Source organism: Oncorhynchus keta, chromosome 25 (assembly GCF_023373465.1).
Source record: "Oncorhynchus keta strain PuntledgeMale-10-30-2019 chromosome 25, Oket_V2, whole genome shotgun sequence".
Classification (NCBI taxonomy): Eukaryota; Metazoa; Chordata; class Actinopteri; order Salmoniformes; family Salmonidae; genus Oncorhynchus; species Oncorhynchus keta.
The window spans coordinates 47,630,022-47,654,894 of record NC_068445.1 but is presented as its reverse complement, the minus strand read 5'-3'; the positions used below and the strand labels follow the sequence as shown (position 1 = coordinate 47,654,894).

Below are 24,873 nucleotides of genomic sequence, written 5' to 3'. Positions count from 1 at the left end.
TCCAGCCACTTCGTTTCCTGATATTGTTCCTTCACAGAGGAGACACAGCGTCTGTTAGTTTCCAGCCACTCCGTTTCCTGATATTGTTCCTTCACAGAGGAGACACAACGTCTGTTAGTTTCCAGCCACTCCGTTTCCTGATATTGGTCCTTCACAGAGGAGACACAACGTCTGTTAGTTTCCAGCCACTTCGTTTCCTGATATTGTTCCTTCACAGAGGAGACACAACGTCTGTTAGTTTCCAGCCACTTCGTTTCCTGATATTGTTCCTTCACAGAGACACAGCGTCTGTTAGTTTCCAGCCACTCCGTTTCCTGATATTGTTCCTTCACAGAGACACAGCGTCTGTTAGTTTCCAGCCACTCCGTTTCCTGATATTGTTCCTTCACAGAGACACAGCGTCTGTTAGTTTCCAGCCACTTCGTTTCCTGATATTGGTCCTTCACAGAGGAGACACAGCGTCTGTTAGTTTCCAGCCACTCTGTTTCCTGATATTGTTCCTTCACAGAGACACAGCGTCTGTTAGTTTCCAGCCACTCTGTTTCCTGATATTGTTCCTTCACAGAGGAGACACAGCGTCTGTTAGTTTCCAACCACTCTGTTTCCAGATCACAAGATACTCTTTCTTATATGATAAATTTAGAACACTCAAGGTTACTCACAGATTGTCTTAAATCTGTAACAACAATTAGCAGATTCACATCTGCTCTTATTCACAAACAAAATATGTTTTTTAAAGGTTTATGTGAACCAAAGAATAGTAAATAGGTGTTAAAACAGTATAGTGACGACAGTCTACATATGTTGTGTTTTGGTCTCCTTGTCTACTGTACCTTCCATTTGCCGTTTTTGGAGGTACTTGTTGATAGTAATTTAATCGTGAATGTTGTTTTCTAAAACACTTCACAGTTTTGAAATGGCTTCAATACAGTAGAATACTCTTCAATACAGTAGTATACTCTTCAATACAGTAGAATACTCTTCAATACAGTAGTATACTCTTCAATACAGTAGAATACACTTCAATACAGTAGTATACTCTTCAATACAGTAGAACACACTTCAATACAATAGAATACTCTTCAATACAGTAGTATACACTTCAATACAGTAGTACACACTTCAATACAGTAGAATACTCTTCAATACAGTAGTATACTCTTCAATACAGTAGTACACACTTCAATATAGCAGAATACTCTTCAATACAGTAGTATACTCTTCAATACAGTAGAACACACTTCAATACAGTAGAATACTCTTCAATACAGTAGAATACTCTTCAATACAGTAGAATACACCTCAATACAGTAGTATACACTTCAATACAGTAGAATACACTTCAATACAGTAGTATACTCTTCAATACAGTAGAACACACTTCAATACAGTATTATACACTTCAATACAGTAGTATACACTTCAATACAGTAGTATACTCTTCAATACAGTAGTATACACTTCAATACAGTGGTATACACTTCAATACAGTAGGATACACTTCAATACAGTAGTATACTCTTCAATACAGTAGTATACACTTCAATACAGTAGTATACCCTTCAATACAGTAGTATACCCTTCAATACAGTAGTATACACTTCAATACAGTAGTATACTCTTCAATACAGTAGAATACACCTCAATACAGTAGGATACTCTTCAATACAGTAGTATACACTTCAATACAGTAGTATACTCTTCAATACAGTAGAATACACCTCAATACAGTAGTATACTCTTCAATACAGTAGTATACTCTTCAATACAGTAGAATACACTTCAATACAGTAGAATACACGTCAATACAGTAGAATACACCTCAATACAGTAGTATACTCTTAAATACAGTAGTATACTCTTCAATACAGTAGAATACTCTTCAATACAGTAGAATACACCTCAATACAGTAGTATACTCTTCAATACAGTAGAATACACCTCAATACAGTAGTATACTCTTCAATACAGTAGTATACTCTTCAATACAGTAGTATACTCTTCAATACAGTAGTATACTCTTCAATACAGTAGTATACACTTCAATACAGTGGTATACACTTCAATACAGTAGGATACACTTCAATACAGTAGTATACTCTTCAATACAGTAGTATACACTTCAATACAGTAGTATACCCTTCAATACAGTAGTATACCCTTCAATACAGTAGTATACACTTCAATACAGTAGTATACTCTTCAATACAGTAGAATACACTCAATACAGTAGTATACTCTTCAATACAGTAGTATACTCTTCAATACAGTAGTATACTCTTCAATACAGTAGTATACTCTTCAATACAGTAGAATACACCTCAATACAGTAGTATACTCTTCAATACAGTAGTATACTCTTCAATACAGTAGAATACACTTCAATACAGTAGAATACACTTCAATACAGTAGAATACACCTCAATACAGTAGTATACTCTTCAATACAGTAGTATACTCTTCAATACAGTAGAATACTCTTCAATACAGTAGTATACTCTTCAATACAGTAGAATACACCTCAATACAGTAGTATACACTTCAATATAGCAGAATACTCTTCAATACAGTAGTATACTCTTCAATACAGTAGAACACACTTCAATACAGTAGAATACTCTTCAATACAGTAGAATACTCTTCAATACAGTAGAATACACCTCAATACAGTAGGATACTCTTCAATACAGTAGTATACACTTCAATACAGTAGTATACTCTTCAATACAGTAGAATACACCTCAATACAGTAGTATACTCTTCAATACAGTAGTATACTCTTCAATACAGTAGAATACACTTCAATACAGTAGAATACACGTCAATACAGTAGAATACACCTCAATACAGTAGTATACTCTTAAATACAGTAGTATACTCTTCAATACAGTAGAATACTCTTCAATACAGTAGAATACACCTCAATACAGTAGTATACTCTTCAATACAGTAGAATACACCTCAATACAGTAGTATACTCTTCAATACAGTAGTATACTCTTCAATACAGTAGTATACTCTTCAATACAGTAGTATACTCTTCAATACAGTAGTATACACTTCAATACAGTGGTATACACTTCAATACAGTAGGATACTCTTCAATACAGTAGTATACTCTTCAATACAGTAGTATACACTTCAATACAGTAGTATACTCTTCAATACAGTAGTATACCCTTCAATACAGTAGTATACACTTCAATACAGTAGTATACTCTTCAATACAGTAGAATACACCTCAATACAGTAGTATACTCTTCAATACAGTAGTATACTCTTCAATACAGTAGAATACTCTTCAATACAGTAGTATACTCTTCAATACAGTAGAATACACCTCAATACAGTAGTATACTCTTCAATACAGTAGTATACTCTTCAATACAGTAGTATACTCTTCAATACAGTAGTATACTCTTCAATACAGTAGTATACACTTCAATACAGTGGTATACACTTCAATACAGTAGTATACTCTTCAATACAGTAGAATACACCTCAATACAGTAGTATACTCTTCAATACAGTAGTATACTCTTCAATACAGTAGAATACTCTTCAATACAGTAGTATACTCTTCAATACAGTAGAATACACCTCAATACAGTAGTATACTCTTCAATACAGTAGTATACTCTTCAATACAGTAGTATACTCTTCAATACAGTAGAATACACTTCAATACAGTAGTATACACTTCAATACAGTAGAATACACTTCAATACAGTAGTATACTCTTCAATACAGTAGTATACTCTTCAATACAGTAGAATACACCTCAATACAGTAGTATACTCTTCAATACAGTAGTATACTCTTCAATACAGTAGAATACACTTCAATACCGTAGTATACACTTCAATACAGTAGAATACACTTCAATACAGTAGTATACTCTTCAATACAGTAGTATACTCTTCAATACAGTAGAATACACCTCAATACAGTAGTATACTCTTCAATACAGTAGTATACTCTTCAATACAGTAGAATAAACAAATGGAAATAACATGAATGAATGTTTCAATGATCTTCTTGGTGTGATTGTTTTGTCCATGAAATGGTTGCCCTGAGGCCAGGTTTAATCAGATTGTGTCTCTCCCCTTCTTGTCTTCTAGTTGTACGAGTTGGATAACGATGACAAGAGGAAAGAGTTTCTTGATGACCTCTTCAGTTTTATGCAGAAGAGAGGTGAGTTGTTATTAATATATAATCATTATATAATCATAATAATAGCAATAATAACAATGCAACCATTTATTTCAATGGGGGGGAGCGGAGGGGAGCTGAGGGGAGGGGAGCTGAGGGGAGGGGAGCTGAGTGGAGGGGAGGTGAGCTGAGTGGAGGGGAGCTGAGCTGAGGGGACGGGGACGGGAGCTGAGGGGGAGGGAAGCTGGGGGAGGGGAGGGTAGCTGAGGGGAAGGGAGCGGAGGGGAGCTGAGGAGAGGGGAGGGAGCGGAGCTGAGGGGAGGGGAGCTGAGTGGAGGGAAGCGGGGCTGAGGGGAGGGGAGCTGGGGGAGGGGAGGGGAGCTGGGGAGGGGAGGGGAGCTGAGGGGAGGGGAGCGGAGCTGAGGGGAGGGGAGGGAAGCTGATGGGAGGGGAGGGGAGGGGAGGTGAGGGAAGCTGAGGGGAGGGGAGGGGAGCGGAGGGGAGCTGAGGAGAGGGGAGGGAGCGGAGCTGAGGGGAGGGGAGCTGAGTGGAGGGAAGCGGGGCTGAGGGGAGGGGGCTGGGGGAGGGGAGGGGAGCTGGGGAGGGGAGGGGAGGGGAGCTGAGGGGAGGGAAGCGGGGCTGAGGGGAGGGGAGGGGAGCTGAGGAGAGGGGAGGGAGCGGAGCTGGGGGAGGGGAGGGGAGCTGAGTGGAGGGAAGCGGGGCTGAGGGGAGGGGAGCTGAGGGTAGTGGAAATGTTTATGTTCCAAATGACACTCTATTCCCTAGATGGAGTAGTAGACCTCTTTTGAACAGTCAGCCCAGTCTGTCACAGCATTACAATGATCCTGCAACAACAGGACATGTGAATTATTGTGTGGATTATAATTAATGGAGATTTTTTTGTTGGGATTGTTATTAGTTATGGAAAATCAAGCCTGAAATTTTAAAGTGGAAATTACAAACTCTAGACTTATTTTTAAAGCTTTCCTGTTGTGCAACAACAGACGATCAAAATGAGATGTACAGCTGTATATAGGGTATATTGGGACGCAGCCTGGGAGATCAACCTGGGAGATCAACCTGGGAGATCAACCTGGGAGATCAACCTGGGAGATCAGCCTGGGAGATCAGCCTGGGAGAGGACCACACAACAGATCTGTAGCCTAATAAACTGTATGGTTTCCTGAGTCGTAGTGGGAGGACCACACAACAGATCTGTAGCCTAATAAACTGTATGGTTTCCTGAGTCGTAGTGGGAGGACCACACACCAGATCTGTAGCCTAATAAACTGTATGGTTTCCTGAGTCGTAGTGGGAGGACCACACAACAGATCTGTAGCCTAATAAACTGTATGGTTTCCTGAGTAGTAGTGAGAGGACCACACAACAGATCTGTAGCCTAATAAACTGTATGGTTTCCTGAGTAGTAGTGGGAGGACCACACAACAGATCTGTAGCCTAATAAACTGTATGGTTTCCTGAGTCGTAGTGGGAGGACCACACAACAGATCTGTAGCCTAATAAACTGTATGGTTTCCTGAGTCGTAGTGGGAGGACCACACAACAGATCTGTAGCCTAATAAACTGTATGGTTTCCTGAGTCGTAGTGAGAGGACCACACAACAGATCTGTAGCCTAATAAACTGTATGGTTTCCTGAGTCGTAGTGGGAGGACCACACACCAGATCTGTAGCCTAATAAACTGTATGGTTTCCAGAGGACCACACAACAGATCTGTAGCCTAATAAACTGTATGGTTTCCAGAGGACCACACAACAGATCTGTAGCCTAATAAACTGTATGGTTTCCAGAGGACCACACAACAGATCTGTAGCCTAATAAACTGTATGGTTTCCAGAGGACCACACAACAGATCTGTAGCCTAATAAACTGTATGGTTTCCAGAGGACCACACAATATCGCGTGACTCCAAGTTTACTTCCATATGATGGTTATTAGATCAATATTTGTGGATAAAAGTGTCCCACGTTGTCTAGCGTATTTAGTTTTGTCAACATTTGTGAAATGTTTTATACTTTGCGCGTATGAAAAGGATGAATGGAAACCTGGTAAGTGACAACACTATAATTTTGAGAACAGCACTGTGTTTTTTTTTGTTATTTTGGGGTGTAAGATGTTATGTTAAAGTTTAGTGAAAATTGTTTCTATAAGAAAGTTTAAGTTTTTACATTTGTGGTATGCCGTCCTTAAATAGTATTATTTATGTTCTTGAAATAAATAAATAAAGAAATAAACATATTATATAATAATAGGCTATTACTAACTGTGGCTTGTAAATCATGGATTAGTTAGAGTAAAGTGGAAGTAATAAACATATTATATAATATTAGTTTATAGGTGTAACCCAGTCCTCATGGGAGGCTATTACTTATTATTATTATTATTATTATTATTATTATTATTATTATTATTATTATTATATATTATTATTATTATTATTATTATTATTATTATTATTATTATTATTATTATTATTATTATTATTATTATTATTATTATTATTATTACTAACTGTGGCTTGTAAGATGATGCAATTGTTGTTGACCCGTGTTTAAGTAAAGGAACAATACCCTTCAGTGATTGGTTGTTCGCCTCACACTAAAGCAAAGGCCACGTCAACTATGTAACAGTGGGGATCCAGATCAATGATCTCCTACTCTCAGTCTGGAAATCAATCACAACTTTCTGACAAACATCGTAAGAAATGTGAAAGAAATTAGTACATTAGACGTGTTTAGTTCAAACTGCCATCATGCATTCAGCCTCTGACATATGCCTGCTTAATACGGTGCTAGTGTCCTATATAGTGCACTACTTTAGACCAGAGCCCTATTCCCTATATAGTGCACTACTTTAGACCAGAGCCCTATTCCCTATATAGTGCACTACTTTAGACCAGAGCCCTATTCCCTATATAGTGCACTACTTTAGACCAGAGCCCTATTCCCTATATAGCGCACTACTTTAGACCAGAGCCCTATTCCCTATATAGTGCACTACTTTAGACCAGAGCCCTATTCCCTATATAGTGCACTACTTTAGACCAGAGCCCTATTCCCTATATAGTACACTACTTTAGACCAGAGCCCTATTCTCTATATAGTGCACTACTTTAGACCAGAGCCCTATTCCCTATATAGTGCACTACTTTAGACCAGAGCCCTATTCCCTATATAGTACACTACTTTAGACCAGAGCCCTATTCCCTATATAGTGCACAACTTTAGACCAGAGCCCTATTCCCTATATAGTGCACTACTTTAGACCAGAGCCCTATTCCCTATATAGTACACTACTTTAGACCAGAGCCCTATTCTCTATATAGTGCACTACTTTAGACCAGAGCCCTATTCCCTATATAGTACACTAATTTAGACCAGAGCCCTATTCTCTATATAGTGCACTACTTTAGACCAGAGCCCTATTCCCTATATAGTGCACTACTTTAGACCAGAGCCCTATTCCCTATATAGTACACTAATTTAGACCAGAGCCCTATTCCCTATATAGTGCACTACTTTAGACCAGAGCCCTATTCCCTATATAGTACACTACTTTAGACCAGAGCCCAATTCCCTATATAGTGCACTACTTTAGACCAGAGCCCTATTCCCTATATAGTGCACTACTTTAGACCAGAGCCCTATTCCCTATATAGTACACTACTATAGACCAGAACCCTATTCCCTATATAGTACACTACTTTAGACCAGAGCCCTATTCTCTATATAGTACACTACTTTAGACCAGAGCCCTATTCCTATATAGTACACTACTTTAGACCAGAGCCCTATTCCCTATATAGTACACTACTTTAGACCAGAGCCCTATTCTCTATATAGTGCACTACATCTGACCAGAACCCTATTCCCTATATAGTGCACTACTTTAGACCAGAGCCCTATTCTCTATATAGTACACTACTTTAGACCAGAGCCCTATTCCCTATATAGTGCACTACTTTAGACCAGAGCCCTATTCCCTATATAGTGCACTACTTTAGACCAGAGCCCTATTCCCTATATAGCGCACTACTTTAGACCAGAGCCCTATTCCCTATATACTGCACTACATTAGACCAGAGCCCTATTCCCTATATAGCGCACTACTTTAGACCAGAGCCCTATTCCCTATATAGTGCACTACTTTAGACCAGAGCCCTATTCTCTATATAGTACACTACTTTAGACCAGAGCCCTATTCCCTATATAGTGCACTACTTTAGACCAGAGCCCTATTCTCTATATAGTACACTACTTTAGACCAGAGCCCTATTCCCTATATAGTGCACTACTTTAGACCAGAGCCCTATTCCCTATATAGTACACTACTATAGACCAGAGCCCTATTCCCTATATAGTACACTACTTTAGACCAGAGCCCTATTCTCTATATAGTACACTACTTTAGACCAGAGCCCTATTCTCTATATAGTACACTACTTTAGACCAGAGCCCTATTCTCTATATAGTACACTACTTTAGACCAGAGCCCTATTCCCTATATAGTACACTACTTTAGACCAGAGCCCTATTCCCTATATAGTACACTACTTTAGACCAGGGCCCTATTCTCTATATAGTACACTACTGTAGACCAGGGCCCTATTCTCTATATAGTGCACTACTTTAGGCCAGAGCCCTATTCCTATATAGTGCACTACTTTAGACCAGAGCCCTATTCCCTATATAGTGCACTACTTTAGACCAGAGCCCTATTCCCTATATAGTGCACTACTTTAGACCAGAGCCCTATTCCCTATATAGTACACTACTTTAGACCAGAGCCCTATTCCCTATATAGTGCACTACTTTAGACCAGAGCCCTATTCCCTATATAGTGCACTACTTTAGACCAGAGCCCTATTCTCTATATAGTGCACTACTTTAGACCAGAGCCCTATTCCCTATATAGTACACTACTTTAGACCAGAGCCCTATTCCCTATATAGTGCACTACTTTAGACCAGAGCCCTATTCTCTATATAGTACACTACTTCCCTACCTACAGTATGCTGCTGTTACTGTCTATTATCTATCCTTTAACCCCTACCTACAGTATACTGCTGTTACTGTCTATTATCTATCCTTTAACCCTACCTACAGTATACTGCTGTTACTGTCTATTATCTATCCTTTACCCCTACCTACAGTATACTGCTGTTACTGTCTATTATCTATCCTTTACCCCTACCTACAGTATACTGCTGTTACTGTCTATTATCTATCCTTTACCCCTACCTACAGTATACTGCTGTTACTGTCTATTATCTATCCTTTACCCCTACCTACAGTATACTGCTGTTACTGTCTATTATCTATCCTTTACCCCTACCTACAGTATACTGCTGTTACTGTCTATTATCTATCCTTTACCCCTACCTACAGTATACTGCTGTTACTGTCTATTATCTATCCTTTACCTCTACCTACAGTATACTGCTGTTACTGTCTATTATCTATCCTACCTACAGTATACTGCTGTTACTGTCTATTATCTATCCTTTACCTCTACCTACAGTATACTGCTGTTACTGTCTATTATCTATCCTTTACCCCTACCTACAGTATACTGCTGTTACTGTCTATTATCTATCCTTTATCCCTACCTACAGTATACTGCTGTTACTGTCTATTATCTATCCTACCTACAGTATACTGCTGTTACTGTCTATTATCTATCCTTTACCTCTACCTACAGTATACTGCTGTTACTGTCTATTATCTATCCTACCTACAGTATACTGCTGTTACTGTCTATTATCTATCCTACCTACAGTATACTGCTGTTACTGTCTATTATCTATCCTTTACCTCTACCTACAGTATACTGCTGCTACTGTCTATTATCTATCCTTTACCCTTACCTACAGTATACTGCTGTTACTGTCTATTATCTATCCTTTACCTCTACCTACAGTATACTGCTGTTACTGTCTATTATCTATCCTTTACCTCTACCTACAGTATACTGCTGCTACTGTCTATTATCTATCCTTTACCCCTACCTACAGTATACTGCTGTTACTGTCTATTATCTATCCTTACAGTATACTGCTGCTACTGTCTATTATCTATCCTTTACCCTTACCTACAGTATACTGCTGTTACTGTCTATTATCTATCCTTTACCTCTACCTACAGTATACTGCTGTTACTGTCTATTATCTATCCTTTACCTCTACCTACAGTATACTGCTGTTACTGTCTATTATCTATCCTTTACCCCTACCTACAGTATACTGCTGTTACTGTCTATTATCTATCCTTTACCTCTACCTACAGTATACTGCTGTTACTGTCTATTATCTATCCTTTACCCCTACCTACAGTATACTGCTGTTACTGTCTATTATCTATCCTTTACCCCTACCTACAGTATACTGCTGTTACTGTCTATTATCTATCCTTTACCCCTACCTACAGTATACTGCTGTTACTGTCTATTATCTATCCTTTACCCCTACCTACAGTATACTGCTGTTACTGTCTATTATCTATCATTTACCCCTACCTACAGTATACTGCTGTCTATTATCTATCCTTTACCCCTACCTACAGTATACTGCTGTTACTGTCTATTCCCTATCCTTTACCCCTACCTACAGTATACTGATGTTACTGTCTATTATCTATCCTTTACCCCTACCTACAGTATGCTGCTGTTACTGTCTATTATCTATCATTTACCCCTACCTACAGTATGCTGCTGTTACTGTCTATTATCTATCCTTTACCCTACCTACAGTATACTGCTGTTACTGTCTATTATCTATCCTTTACCCCTACCTACAGTATACTGCTGTTACTGTCTATTATCTATCCTTTACCCCTACCTACAGTATACTGCTGTTACTGTCTATTATCTATCCTTTACCTCTACCTACAGTATACTGCTGTTACTGTCTATTATCTATCCTTTACCCCTACCTACAGTATACTGCTGTTACTGTCTATTATCTATCCTTTACCCCTACCTACAGTATACTGCTGTTACTGTCTATTATCTATCCTACCTACAGTATACTGCTGTTACTGTCTATTATCTATCCTTTACCCCTACCTACAGTATACTGCTGTTACTGTCTATTATCTATCCTGTTGCCTAGTCACTTTATACCTACCTATATGCGCATATCTTCCTCAATTATCTCGTAGTACAAGTATGGTTCTCAATCAGAGGCAGGTGTCGTTAGTTGTCTCTGATTGAGAATCATACTTAGGTAGCCTGGTTGTCTCTGATTGAGAATCATACTTAGGTAGCCTGGTTGTCTCTGATTGAGAATCATACTTAGGTAGCCTGGTTGTCTCTGATTGAGAATCATACTTAGGTAGCCTGGTTGTCTCTGATTGAGAATCATACTTAGGTAGCCTGGTTGTTTCTGATTGAGAATCATACTTAGGTAGCCTGGTTGTCTCTGATTGAGAATCATACTTCGGTAGCCTGGGTTTCACTGTTGGTTTGTGGGTGATTGTTTCCGTGTCTCTGTTTGTTTCACCACACGGGACTGTTTCGGTTTTCGTTCGTTTCACGTTCATTGTTTTTGTATTCATAGTGTTCAGTTTATGTTTTTTTTAAATAAACAACCATGGACACTTACCACGCTGCGCATTGGTCCTCCGATCCTTCTCGCCTCTCCTCAGATGAAGAGGAGGAAGAAATCAGCTGTTACTGTGTGTGTGTGTGTGTGTGTGTGTGTGTGTGTGTGTGTGTGTGTGTGTGTGTGTGTGTGTGTTTCAGTAGCTAGACTAAGTTGATCCAGGTATAGTCAATTACTATGATTGGGGCTTATGACCTTATGGATTGTTGCCCAACTGTTCAATTACCAATTAGGATTTAGGAAGATGGCAGAGAGAGACATCAGAGCTGGCAGAGAGAGAGAGACATTGTCAGAGCTGGCAGAGAGAGAGAGACATTGTCAGAGCTGGCAGAGAGAGAGAGACATTGTCAGAGCTGGCAGAGAGAGAGAGACATTGTCAGAGCTGGCAGAGAGAGAGAGACATTGTCAGAGTTGGCAGAGAGAGAGAGACATTGTCAGAGCTGGCAGAGAGAGAGACATTGACAGAGCTGGCAGAGAGAGAGAGACATTGTCAGAGCTGGCAGAGAGAGACATTTTCAGAGCTGGCAGAGAGAGAGAGAGACATTGTCAGAGCTGGCAGAGAGAGAGACATTGACAGAGCTGGCAGAGAGAGAGAGACATTGACAGAGCTGGCAGAGAGAGAGACATTGTCCGAGCTGGCAGAGAGAGAGAGACATTGTCAGAGCTGGCAGAGAGAGACATTGTCAGAGCTGGCAGAGAGAGACATTTTCAGAGCTGGCAGAGAGAGACATTGTCAGAGCTGGCAGAGAGAGAGACATTGTCAGAGCTGCCAGAGAGAGAGAGACATTGTCAGAGCTGCCAGAGAGAGAGAGACATTGTCAGAGCTGGCAGAGAAAGCCATTGTCCGAGCTGGCAGAGAGATGGTTCATCATCAGTATCTGCAGTATCTCTGTCTGTCTTTAAGACTTAATCAGAGTGGTCTGTTTCTCTACCGGATTCGTCCAAAAAATCAATGTCTCTCCATCACTGTCATCTGGCTAAAGGGTGTCAATAACGGAATGGCTGAAATTCTAATATTGGCCTCCTAACACACATACACAGGAGAGGAGAGGAGAGGAGAGGAGAGGAGAGGAGATAATTTTGTTGTTTCCCCATTGGCTATCCCTGGTGAAAACCTCTTTTGGCTAGCCCTGGTGAAAACCTCCTTTGGCTAGCCCTGGTGAAAACTTCCTTTGGCTATCCCTGGTGAAAACCTCTTTTGGCTAGCCCTGGTGAAAACCTCCTTTGGCTAGCCCTGGTGGAAACCGGCTTTGGCTAGCCCTGGTGGAAACCGGCTTTGGCTAGCCCTGGTGGAAACCGGCTTTGGCTAGCCCTGGTGAAAACCGGCTTTGGCTAGCCCTGGTGGAAACCGGCTTTGGCTAGCCCTGGTGAAAACCTCCTTTGGCTAGCCCTGGTGAAAACCTCCTTTGGCTAGCCCTGGTGGAAACCGGCTTTGGCTAGCCCTGGTGGAAAGCCCGGAAAACCTCCTTTGGCTAGCCCTGGTGAAAACCTCCTTTGGCTAGCCCTGGTGGAAAACTCCTTTGGCTAGCCCTGGTGAAACCGGCTTTGGCTAGCCCTGGTGGAACTCCTTTGGCTAGCCCTGGTGGAAACCGGCTTTGGCTAGCCCTGGTGAAAACCTCCTTTGGCTAGCCCTGGTGAAAACCTCCTTTGGCTAGCCCTGGTGGAAACCGGCTTTGGCTAGCCCTGGTGAAAACCTCCTTTGGCTAGCCCTGGTGAAAAACCTCCTTTGGCTAGCCCTGGTGGAAACCGGCTTTGGCTAGCCCTGGTGAAAACCTCCTTTGGCTAGCCCTGGTGAAAACCTCCTTTGGCTAGCCCTGGTGAAAACCTCCTTTGGCTAGCCCTGGTGGAAACCGGCTTTGGCTAGCCCTGGTGGAAACCGGCTTTGGCTAGCCCTGGTGAAAACCTCCTTTGGCTAGCCCTGGTGAAAACCTCCTTTGGCTAGCCCTGGTGGAAACCGGCTTTGGCTAGCCCTGGTGGAAACCGGCTTTGGCTAGTCCAGTTCCAACTCTGTCTTGCAACAACACTTCAATGTGTCAGCTCTAAAATACATCAGATTCCTCTTTTAGTTTAACTCGTTTACTAGGAAATGGCTTTAGAAGCTTTTTTTGGGCCAATAAAATCTCTTGCTTCTCAAATCAAACCAAAACAAAATGTTATTGGTGACATACACGTGTTTAGCAGATGGTACTGCGGGTGTAGCGAAATGCTTGTGTTTTCTAGCTCTGACAGTGCAGTAATATCCAACAAGTAATATCTAACAATTTCACAACAATACACACAATATTTTAAGTAAATGAATGGAGGTGTTTGCGATGAGATTATGCCTATACAGTACACGTCTGGTCCTCCATGTTGTCTGAATAACATAAAGATGTGTAGGCCAAACGTGGTTCTCTTTCTAAAGGTTTTGTATTTATGTGACCATGTCCATTGATTGAATGCTTCCTTGATGGGCTTGGGGGCCAGGTCATGTGTTTATGTACAGGGTGACTGTTGTCCCAGGACATTGTGTTTACAGTGGAGGACTCCTACCTGCGGCAACATGAAACAGGCCTGTAGTTATCTCTTTAACACTCCACAGCATGCCAAGCCCGTTTTGGGCTCCCGAGTGGCGCAGCGGTCTAGGGCATCTGCATCTCAGTGCAAGAGGTGTCACTACAGTCCCTGGTTCGAATCCGGGCTGCATCACATCCGGCCGTGATTGGGAGTCCCGTAGTGCGGCGCACAACTGGCCCGGCGTCGTCCGGGTTTGGCCGGGTAGGCCCGTCATTGTGAATAATAATTTGTTCTTAACTGACTTGCCTAGTTAAATAAAAGGTTAAAATAAAAAATAAACAAAGAGGCAAATCTGTGTGTCTCTCATAGCTTGGGATCTCAGACGGGTTTGAAAGAGAGAGGTTTGTAGAAAGTGTGTGTGTGTGTGTGTGTGTGTGTGTGTGTGTGTGTGTGTGTGTGTGTGTGTGTGTGTGTGTGTGTGTGTGTGTGTGTGTGTGTGTGTGTGTGTGTGTGTGTGTGCGTTGTTAAGGTTGTTAAGATGATGCTCTCTGTCTTATACAGTAACCTACAATCTTAGAAAAAAGGTGCTAGAACCTAAAAGGGTTGTTTGGCTGTCACCATAGGATAACCATGGGAAGAACCCTTTATGGTTCCAGGTAGAACCCTTTTGAGTTCCATGTAGACCCTTTTCCACAGATGGTTCTACGTGGAACCCAAGATATTTCTACTTGGAACCAGAAAGGGTTCTACCTGGAACCAAAGAGGGTTCTCCTATGGGGACAGCCGAAGCCTTTTTCTTAAGAGTGTTTGCTCTGTCTCTACAGGATCATAGTTAGTCTGTGTTCTTTAACATAGATATAATATTATGTAACATTACGCAGTCTGACATCCATCAACAGAACACCATGTGTGTTCCATCAACAGAACACCTTGTGTGTTCTATCAACAGAACACCTTGTGTGTTCTATCAACAGAACACCTTGTGTGTTCCATCAACAGAACACCATGTGTGTTCCATCAACAGAACACCATGTGTGTTCCATCAACAGAACACCTTGTGTTCCATCAACAGAACACCTTGTGTGTTCTATCAACAGAACACCTTGTGTGTTCCATCAACAGAACACCATGTGTTCCATCAACAGAACACCTTGTGTGTTCTATCAACAGAACACCTTGTGTGTTCCATCAACAGAACACCTTGTGTGTTCCATCAACAGAACACCTTGTGTTCCATCAACAGAACACCTTTTGTGTTCTATCAACAAACACCTTGTGTGTTCCATCAACAGAACACCATGTGTGTTCCATCAACAGAACACCTTGTGTGTTCTATCAACAGAACACCTTGTGTGTTCTAGGTTCTCAGAACCCTGGTTTGATTCATTCAACTTCTTTTTCATATTGGCGTTTCCATTAGAAAGACATACTATCTATAGCATCCTGTGGAACATTTGACAGTTTCCTATTTGTCTGAGAGGCTAAACATGTTTCATGGTTTGAAAGGGACATGCTCCATATCCATACTCCAGCACAGAGCCCGTCGGTCTCTACAGCACAGGGCCCGTCGGTCTCTCCAGCACAGGGTCCGTCGGTCTCTACAGCACAGGGCCCGTTGGTCTCTCCAGCACAGGGCCCGTCGGTCTCTCCAGCACAGGGCCCGTCGGTCTCTACAGCACAGGGCCCGTCGGTCTCTCCAGCACAGGGCCCGTCGGTCTCTCCAGCACAGGGCCCGTCGGTCTCTCCAGCACAGGGCCCGTCGGTCTCTACAGCACAGGGCCCGTCGGTCTCTACAGCACAGGGCCCGTCGGTCTCTCCAGCACAGGGCCCGTCGGTCTCTCCAGCACAGGGCCCGTCGGTCTCTCCAGCACAGGGCCCGTCGGTCTCTACAGCACAGGGCCCGTCGGTCTCTCCAGCACAGGGCCCGTCGGTCTCTCCAGCACAGGGCCCGTTGGTCTCTCCAGCACAGGGCCAGTTGGCCTCTCCAGCACAGGGCCCGTCGGTCTCTCCAGCACAGGGCCCGTTGGTCTCTCCAGCACAGGGCCAGTTGGCCTCTCCAGCACAGGGCCCAGCACGGTCTCTACAGCACAGGGCCAGTTGGCCTCTCCAGCACAGGGCCCGTTGGTCTCTCCAGCACAGGGCCCGTTGGTCTCTCCAGCACAGGGCCCGTTGGTCTCTCCAGCACAGGGCCCGTCGGTCTCTCCAGCACAGGGCCCGTCGGTCTCTCCAGCACAGGGCCCGTTGGTCTCTCCAGCACAGGGCCAGTTGGCCTCTCCAGCACAGGGCCCGTCGGTCTCTCCAGCACAGGGCCCGTTGGTCTCTCCAGCACAGGGCCAGTTGGCCTCTCCAGCACAGGGCCAGTTGGCCTCTCCAGCACAGGGCCCGTCGGTCTCTAGGAGAGAGATGAGTCGGAGGGATACCCTAGTAGATTGAAGAGAGGCTGTGAGGTGGTCAACTTTTTACCATGTGTCACATTTGGTTAGTCTAAATTCTTCTGTACGCTTGGCCGATAAAAGGTCACTGATCAAAGATACTGGCTTTCATTTTCACAGTGGCTAGAAAATGTATGTGAACCCTTGGATTTAATAACTGGTTGACCCTCCTTTGGCAGCAATAACCTCAACCAAACTTGTTCTATAGTTGTGGATCAGACCTGCACAACGGTCAGGAGGAATTTTGGATCAATCCTCTTGACAAAACTGTTTCAGTTCAGCAATACTCTTGGGATGTCTGGTGTGAACCGCTCTTGAGGTCATTCCACAGCATTTGAGGTCCAGAAGGTGTATTTTCTTCTGTTGGAGCCATTCTGTTGTTGATTTACTTCTGTGTTTTGGGTCGTTGTCCTGTTGCATCACCCAACTTCTGTTGCGCTTCAATTGGCGGACAGATAGCCTTACATTCTCCTGCAAAATGTCTTGATAAACTTGGGAATTCATTTTTCCGTCGATGACAACAAGCTGTCCAGGCCCTGAGGCAGCAAAGCAGCCCCAAACCATGACACTCCCTCCACCAGACTTTACAGTTGGGATGAGGTTTTGATGTTGATGTGCTGTGCCTTTTTTCTCTTCACACATAGTGGTCTGTGTTCCTTCCAAACAAATCAATTGTAGTTTCATCCACAGAATAATTTGCCAGTAGTGCTGAACATCCAGGTGCACTTTTGCAAACTTCAGACGTGGAGCGATGTTTTGTTTTGGACAGCAGTGGCTTCTTCCGTGGTGTCCTCCCATGAACTCCATTCTTGTTTAGTGTTTTCCGTATCGTAGACTCGTCAACAGAGATGTTAGCATGTTCCAGAGATTTCTGTAAGTCTCTAGCTGACACTCTAGGATCCTTCTTAACCTCATTGAGCATTCTGCGCTGTGCTCTTGCAGTCATCTTTGCAGGATGGCCACTCCTAGGGAGAGTAGCAACAGTGCTGAACTTTCTCCATTTATAGACAATTTGTCTTACCATGGACTGATGAACATAAAGGCTTTTAGAGATACTTTTGTAACCCTTTCCAGCTTTATATAAGTGATGAACATAAAGGCTTTTAGAGATACTTTTGTAACCCTTTCCAGCTTTATATAAGTCAACAATTCTTAATCTTGTGTCTTCTGAGATCTCTTTTGTTCAAGGCAGGATTCACATCAGGCAATGCTTCTTGTGAATAACAAACTCAAATTTTGTGAATGTTTTTTACTGGGCAGGGCAGCTCTATCCAACATCTCCAATCTCGTCTAATTGATTGGACTCCAGGTTAGCTGACTCCTGACTCCAATTATCTTTTGGAGAAGTCATTAGCCGAGGGGTTCATATACTTTATCCAACCTACACTGTGAATGTTTAAATTATGTATTCAATATAGACAAGAAAAATACAATACTTTGTGTGTTATTAGTTTAAGCACACTATGTTTGACTATTGTTGGGACTTAGATGAAGATTCAGATCAAATTTGACGACCAATTAATGCAGAAATCCAGGTAATTCCACTGTATTTATCACGAATCCTAACCGAGTGTGAGTTACACATGGATATCTGACCCTAATTCATAGATTGTACGGTGAGGGGGACTGCTGGACTGCATACAACTCATAAAGTTTAGACAGAAATGTACTGCAGTGGGGTTTATATTTGAAACAGTGGATGAATGGATTCAAGTGGGCCCAGCTTGAGTTTTCTGTTCAGAAAGTCAAATTTGGTGCAGTCTAATCTGGTGCAGTCTAATCTGGTGCAGTCTAATCTGGTTCAGTCTAATCTGGTTCAGTCTAATCTGGTGCAGTCTAATCTGGTGCAGTCCAATCTGGTGCAGTCTAATCTGGTGCAGTCTAATCTGGTTCAATCTAATCTGGTGCAGTCTAATCTGGTGCAGTCTAATCTGGTGCAGTCTAATCTGGTGCAGTCTAATCTGGTGCAGTCTAATCTGGTTCAGTCTAATCTGGTGCAGTCTAATCTGGTGCAGTCTAATCTGGTTCAGTCTAATCTGGTGCAGTCTAATCTGGTTCAGTCTAATCTGGTGCAGTCTAATCTGGTGCAGTCTAATCTGGTTCAGTCTAATCTGGTTCAGTCCAATATGGTGCAGTCCAATCTGGTGCAGTCTAATCTGGTGCAGTCTAATCTGGTGCAGTCTAATCTGGTGCAGTCTAATCTGGTGCAGTCCAATCTGGTGCAGTCTAATCTGGTGCAGTCCAATCTGGTTCAGTCTAATCTGGTGCAGTCCAATCTGGTGCAGTCTAATCTGGTTCAGTCTAATCTGGTGCAGTCTAATCTGGTGCAGTCTAATCTGGTGCAGTCTAATCTGGTGCAGTCTAATCTGGTGCAGTCTAATCTGGTGCAGTCCAATATGGTGCAGTCCAATCTGGTGCAGTCCCTGTCCCCTTACACCCCCCTTTGTTCAGGGACACATTATTCCATTTCTGTTAGTCACATGTCTGTGGAACTTGATCAATTTATGTCTCAGTTGTTAAATCTTATGTTCATACAAATATTTACACATGTTAAGTCTGCTGTAAATAAACGCAGTTGACAGTTGAGAGGACAATTCTTTTTTTTGCTGAGTTTACCTCTAGCTGTTTTTTCGATACATCGGCAGCATAGAACAGTCGGGAAGCTCAGGGTCTCTTAGTTAACAACACTATTAAGGAAGTCTCGAGCTTCTTAGAATAACTCATGATAAACTGTAGACCACACTATTTACCAAGAGAGTTTATCTAAACTACACCGAGGAAGTTTATCAAACGCCTCCTGGATTTTCTGCATTGACTCTTCTCTTTTGATTCATCACTTATCCTTTACCCCTACCTACAGTATACTGCTGTTACTGTCTATTATCTATCCTACCTACAGTATACTGCTGTTACTGTCTATTATCTATCCTACCTACAGTATACTGCTGTTACTGTCTATTATCTATCCTTTACCCCTACCTACAGTATACTGCTGTTACTGTCTATTATATATCCTTTACCCCTACCTACAGTATACTGCTGTTACTGTCTATTATCTATCCTTTACCCCTACCTACAGTATACTGCTGTTACTGTCTATTATCTGTCCTTTACCCCTACCTACAGTATACTGCTGTTACTGTCTATTATCTATCCTTTACCCCTACCTACAGTATACTGCTGTTACTGTCTATTATCTATCCTTTACCCCTACCTACAGTATACTGCTGTTACTGTCTATTATCTATCCTTTACCTCTACCTACAGTATACTGCTGTTACTGTCTATTATCTATTATCTACTCAGTACTGGTACTCTGTGTATAAAACCAAGTTATCATAGACTCAGTACTGGTACTCTGTGTATATAACCAAGTTATCATAGACTCAGTACTGGTACTCTGTGTATATAACCAAGTTATCATAGACTCAGTACTGGTACTCTGTGTATATAACTAAGTTATCATAGACTCAGTACTGGTACTCTGTGTATATAACCAAGTTATCATAGACTCAGTACTGGTACTCTGTGTATATAACCAAGTTATCATAGACTCAGTACTGGTACTCTGTGTATATAACCAAGTTATCATAGACTCAGTACTGGTACTCTGTGTATATAACCAAGTTATCATAGACTCAGTACTGGTACTCTGTGTATATAACCAAGTTATCATAGACTCAGTACTGGTACTCTGTGTATATAACCAAGTTATCATAGACTCAGTACTGGTACTCTGTGTATATAACCAAGTTATCATAGACTCAGTACTGGTACTCTGTGTATATAAGTTATCATAGACTCAGTACTGGTCTGTGTATATAATAGACTCAGTACTGGTACTCTGTGTATATAACCAAGTTATCATAGACTCAGTACTGGTACTCTGTGTATATAACCAAGTTATCATAGACTCAGTACTGGTACTCTGTGTATATAACCAAGTTATTCCTCATTATAGACGTTAATATGTACTGGTACTCTGTGTATATAACCAAGTTATCATAGACTCAGTACTGGTACTCAGTGAAAAACCAAGTTATCATAGACTCAGTACTGGTACTCTGTGAAAATGTTATCATAACACAGTACTGGTACAGTGAAATGTATATGGTTATCATAGACTCAGTACTGGTACTCTGTGTATATAACAGTTATCATAGACTCAGTACTGGTATCTGTGTATAAAACCAAGTTAACATAGACTCAGTACTGGTACTCTGTGTATATAACAGTGAAATGTTATCAGGTGTAGACTCAGTACTGGTACTCTGTGTATATAACTAAGTTATCATAGACTCAGTACTGGTACTCTGTGTATATAACCAAGTTATCATAGACTCAGTACTGGTACTCTATGTATATAACCAAGTTATCATAGACTCAGTACTGGTACTCTGTGTATATAACTAAGTTATCGTTCCTCATTGTGGATTTATTATGACGTTAATGTTATTTCTCTATAGCATTTCACTGTTTGGTAAACAACAGGTGTAGACCAACAGTGAAATGCTTGGTAAACAACAGGTGTAGACTAGCAGTGAAATGCTTGGTAAACAACAGGTGTAGACCAACAGTGAAATGCTTGGTAAACAACAGGTTTAGACTAACAGTGAAATGCTTGGTAAACAACAGGTGTAGACTAACAGTGAAATGCTTGGTAAACAACAGGTGGAGACTAACAGTGAAATGCTTGGTAAACAACAGGTGGAGACTAACAGTGAAATGCTTGGTAAACAACAGGTGGAGACTAACAGTGAAATGCTTGGTAAACAACAGGTGTAGACTAACAGTGAAATGCTTGGTAAACAACAGGTGTAGACTAACAGTGAAATGCTTGGTAAACAACAGGTGTAGACTAACAGTAAAATGCTTGGTAAACAACAGGTGTAGACTAACAGTGAAATGCTTGGTAAACAACAGGTGTAGACTAACAGTGAAATGCTTGGTAAGCAACAGGTGTAGACTAGCAGTGAAATGCTTGGTAAACAACAGGTGTAGACTAACAGTGAAATGCTTGGTAAACAACAGGTGTAGACTAACAGTAAAATCCTTGGTAAACAACAGGTGTAGACTAACAGTGAAATGCTTGGTAAGCAACAGGTGTAGACTAGCAGTGAAATGCTTGTAAACAACAGGTGTAGACTAACAGTGAAATGCTTGGTAAACAACAGGTGTAGACTAACAGTGAAATGCTTGGTAAACAACAGGTGTAGACTAACAGTGAAATGCTTGGTAAGCAACAGGTGTAGACTAGCAGTGAAATGCTTGGTAAGCAACAGGTGTAGACTAGCAGTGAAATGCTTGGTATACAACAGGTGTAGACTAACAGTGAAATGCTTGGTAAACAACAGGTGTAGACTAACAGTGAAATGCTTGGTAAACAACAGGTGTAGACTAACAGTGAAATGCTTGGTAAACAACAGGTGTAGACTAACAGTGAAATGCTTGGTAAACAACAGGTGTAGACTAACAGTGAAATGCTTGGTAAGCAACAGGTGTAGACTAGCAGTGAAATGCTTGGTAAACAACAGGTGTAGACTAACAGTGAAATGCTTGGTAAACAACAGGTGTAGACTAACAGTAAAATGCTTGGTAAACAACAGGTGTAGACTAACAGTGAAATGCTTGGTAAGCAACAGGTGTAGACTAGCAGTGAAATGCTTGGTAAACAACAGGTGTAGACTAACAGTGAAATGCTTGGTAAACAACAGGTGTAGACTAACAGTGAAATGCTTGGTAAACAACAGGTGTAGACTAACAGTGAAATGCTTGGTAAGCAACAGGTGTAGACTAACAGTGAAATGCTTGGTAAACAACAGGTGTAGACTAGCAGTGAAATGCTTGGTAAACAACAACAGGTGTAGACTAACAGTGAAATGCTTGGTAAACAACAGGTGTAGACTAACAGTGAAATGCTTGGTAAACAACAGGTGTAGACTAACAGTGAAATGCTTGGTAAACAACAGGTGTAGACTAACAGTGAAATGCTTGGTAAACAACAGGTGTAGACTAACAGTGAAATGCTTGGTAAACAACAGGTGGAGACTAACAGTGAAATGCTTGGTAAACAACAGGTGGAGACTAACAGTGAAATGCTTGGTAAACAACAGGTGTAGACTAACAGTGAAATGCTTGGTAAACAACAGATGGAGACTAACAGTGAAATGCTTGGTAAACAACAGGTGGAGACTAACAGTGAAATGCTTGGTAAACAACAGGTGATGTTGGTAAACAACTTGATTTGATTAGAACTTGATTTGATTTGACACACACACACACACACACACACACACACACACACACACACACACACACACACACACACCCCTATATTTAGTGTAGATTCTTTGGTGTTAGTGAAATCACATGATGAGTCCAGAATGTCCCTGTATTGATCCAGTCATTGTTTAGTATCATTGATTCACTGCAGCGATGCTCATCTTCCTACAGGAAGCCTGTGATGAACCAAATCCTATTCATTTGACTGCAGAGTAACTACTATCTGACAGTCAGTAGCATAATAATAATATAATCACAGTCACTTTGCTGGACTGCCGACTGTAGATGCACCGCCTGCATTAAGAATCACTACATTGACTCTTAGAGTGCCACCAAGCAAGTGGCACCATGAAGACCAAGGAGCTCTCCAAACAGGTCAGGGACAAAGTTGTGGACAAGTACATATCATGGTTGGGTTATAAAAAAATATTTGAGACTTTTACCATCCCACGGAGCGCCATTAAATCCATTATTTAAACATGTAAAAAATATGTCACCACAACAAACCTGCCAGGAGAGGGTCGCCCACCAAAACTCACGGACCAGGCAAGGAGGGCATTAATTAGAGAGGCAACAAAGAGACCAAAGATCACCCTGAAGGAGCTGCAAAGCTCCACAGCGGAGATTGGAGTATAGGTAGGACCACTTTAAGCCGTACACTCCACAGAGATGGGTTTTATGGAAAAGTGGTCAGAAAAAAGCCATTGCTTGATGAAAGAAATAATCAAACATGTTTGGTGTTCATCAAAAGGCATGTGGGAAACTCCACAAATATCTGGGAGGTTCTCTGGTTAGATGGGACTAAAATGTAGCTTTTTGGCCATCAAGGAAAACGCTATGTCTGGCGCAAACCCAACACCTCTCATCACCCCGAGAATACCATCCTCAGAGTGAAGCATGGTGGGATGTTTTTCATCGGCAGGGACTGGGTAACTGGTCAGAATTGAAGGAATGATGGCACTGAATACAAAGAAATTCTTGAGGGAAATCTGTTTCAGTCTTCAAGAGATTTGAGACTGGGACGGAGGTTCACCTTCCAGCAGGACAATGACCCTAAGCATACTGCTAAAGCAATACTCAGCTGGTTTAAGGGAAAACATTTAAATGTCTTGGAATGGCCTAGACAAAGCCCAGACCTCAATCAAATTGAGAATCTGTGGCATGACTTAAAGATTACTGTACACCAGCAGGAACCCATCAAACTTGAAGGAGCTGGAGCAGTTTTGCCTTGAAGAATGGGCAGACATCCCAGTGGCTTGATGTGCCAAGCTTACAGAGACAAATGGCAAGAGACTTACAGCTGTAACTGCTGCGGGCGGCAGGGTAGCCTAGTGGTTAGAGTGTTGGACTAGTAACCAAAAGGTTGCAAGTTCAAATCCCTGAGCTGACAAGGTACAAATCTGTCATTCTGCCCCTGAACAGGCAGTTCACCCACTGTTCCCAGGCCGTCATTGAGAATAAGAATTTGTTCTTAACTGACTTGCCTATTTAAATAAAGGTAAAAAAAAGGTGGCTCCTCAGAGTATTGAGTTTAGGGGGGTGAATAGTTATGCACACTCAAATTTTCTTTTTTTTGGTCTCATTTCTTGCTTGTTTCACAATATAAAATATTTTGCATCTTCAAAATGGGAGGCATATTGTGAAAATCAAGTGATACAACCCCCCCCAAAAATACATTTTAATTCCAGGTTGTAAAGGCAACAAAATAGGAAAAATGCCAAGGGGGGTGAATCCTTTCGCAAGACACTGTATGTGGGATGTTCCACACCAAGCACTCAACGTGTTTGAATGATCAAAGTTACATACTTTCTGTTTCAGTACACATCACTGCAGTTTGTATCAGCAAGTAGGCTGGCCCTCTATCTTGTAGATCCATGCTCTGCTCTCTTT

General features: G+C 41.7%; 1 protein-coding gene and 1 long non-coding RNA gene across 3 annotated transcripts in view; one reads left to right on the top strand and one right to left on the bottom strand.

Annotated features, from left to right (window-relative positions):
* Nucleotides 1-24,873, top strand: part of LOC118358594 (AT-rich interactive domain-containing protein 3A-like) — a 308,610-nt gene that overhangs the window by 222,197 nt on the left and 61,540 nt on the right. For both annotated transcript variants that reach the window (XM_052479750.1, XM_052479749.1), the window contains one exon: nt 4,122-4,194. In XM_052479750.1, the coding sequence (XP_052335710.1) occupies nt 4,122-4,194 (73 nt within the window). The remainder of the gene's footprint in view (nt 1-4,121; nt 4,195-24,873) is intronic.
* LOC127911862 (uncharacterized) lies at nt 9,237-11,309 on the bottom strand. The gene is made up of 4 exons (XR_008079677.1): nt 11,009-11,309; nt 10,775-10,821; nt 10,311-10,686; nt 9,237-9,272 (listed from the first exon to the last, which is right to left on the bottom strand). It is a non-coding gene; the product is annotated as an uncharacterized LOC127911862 (long non-coding RNA).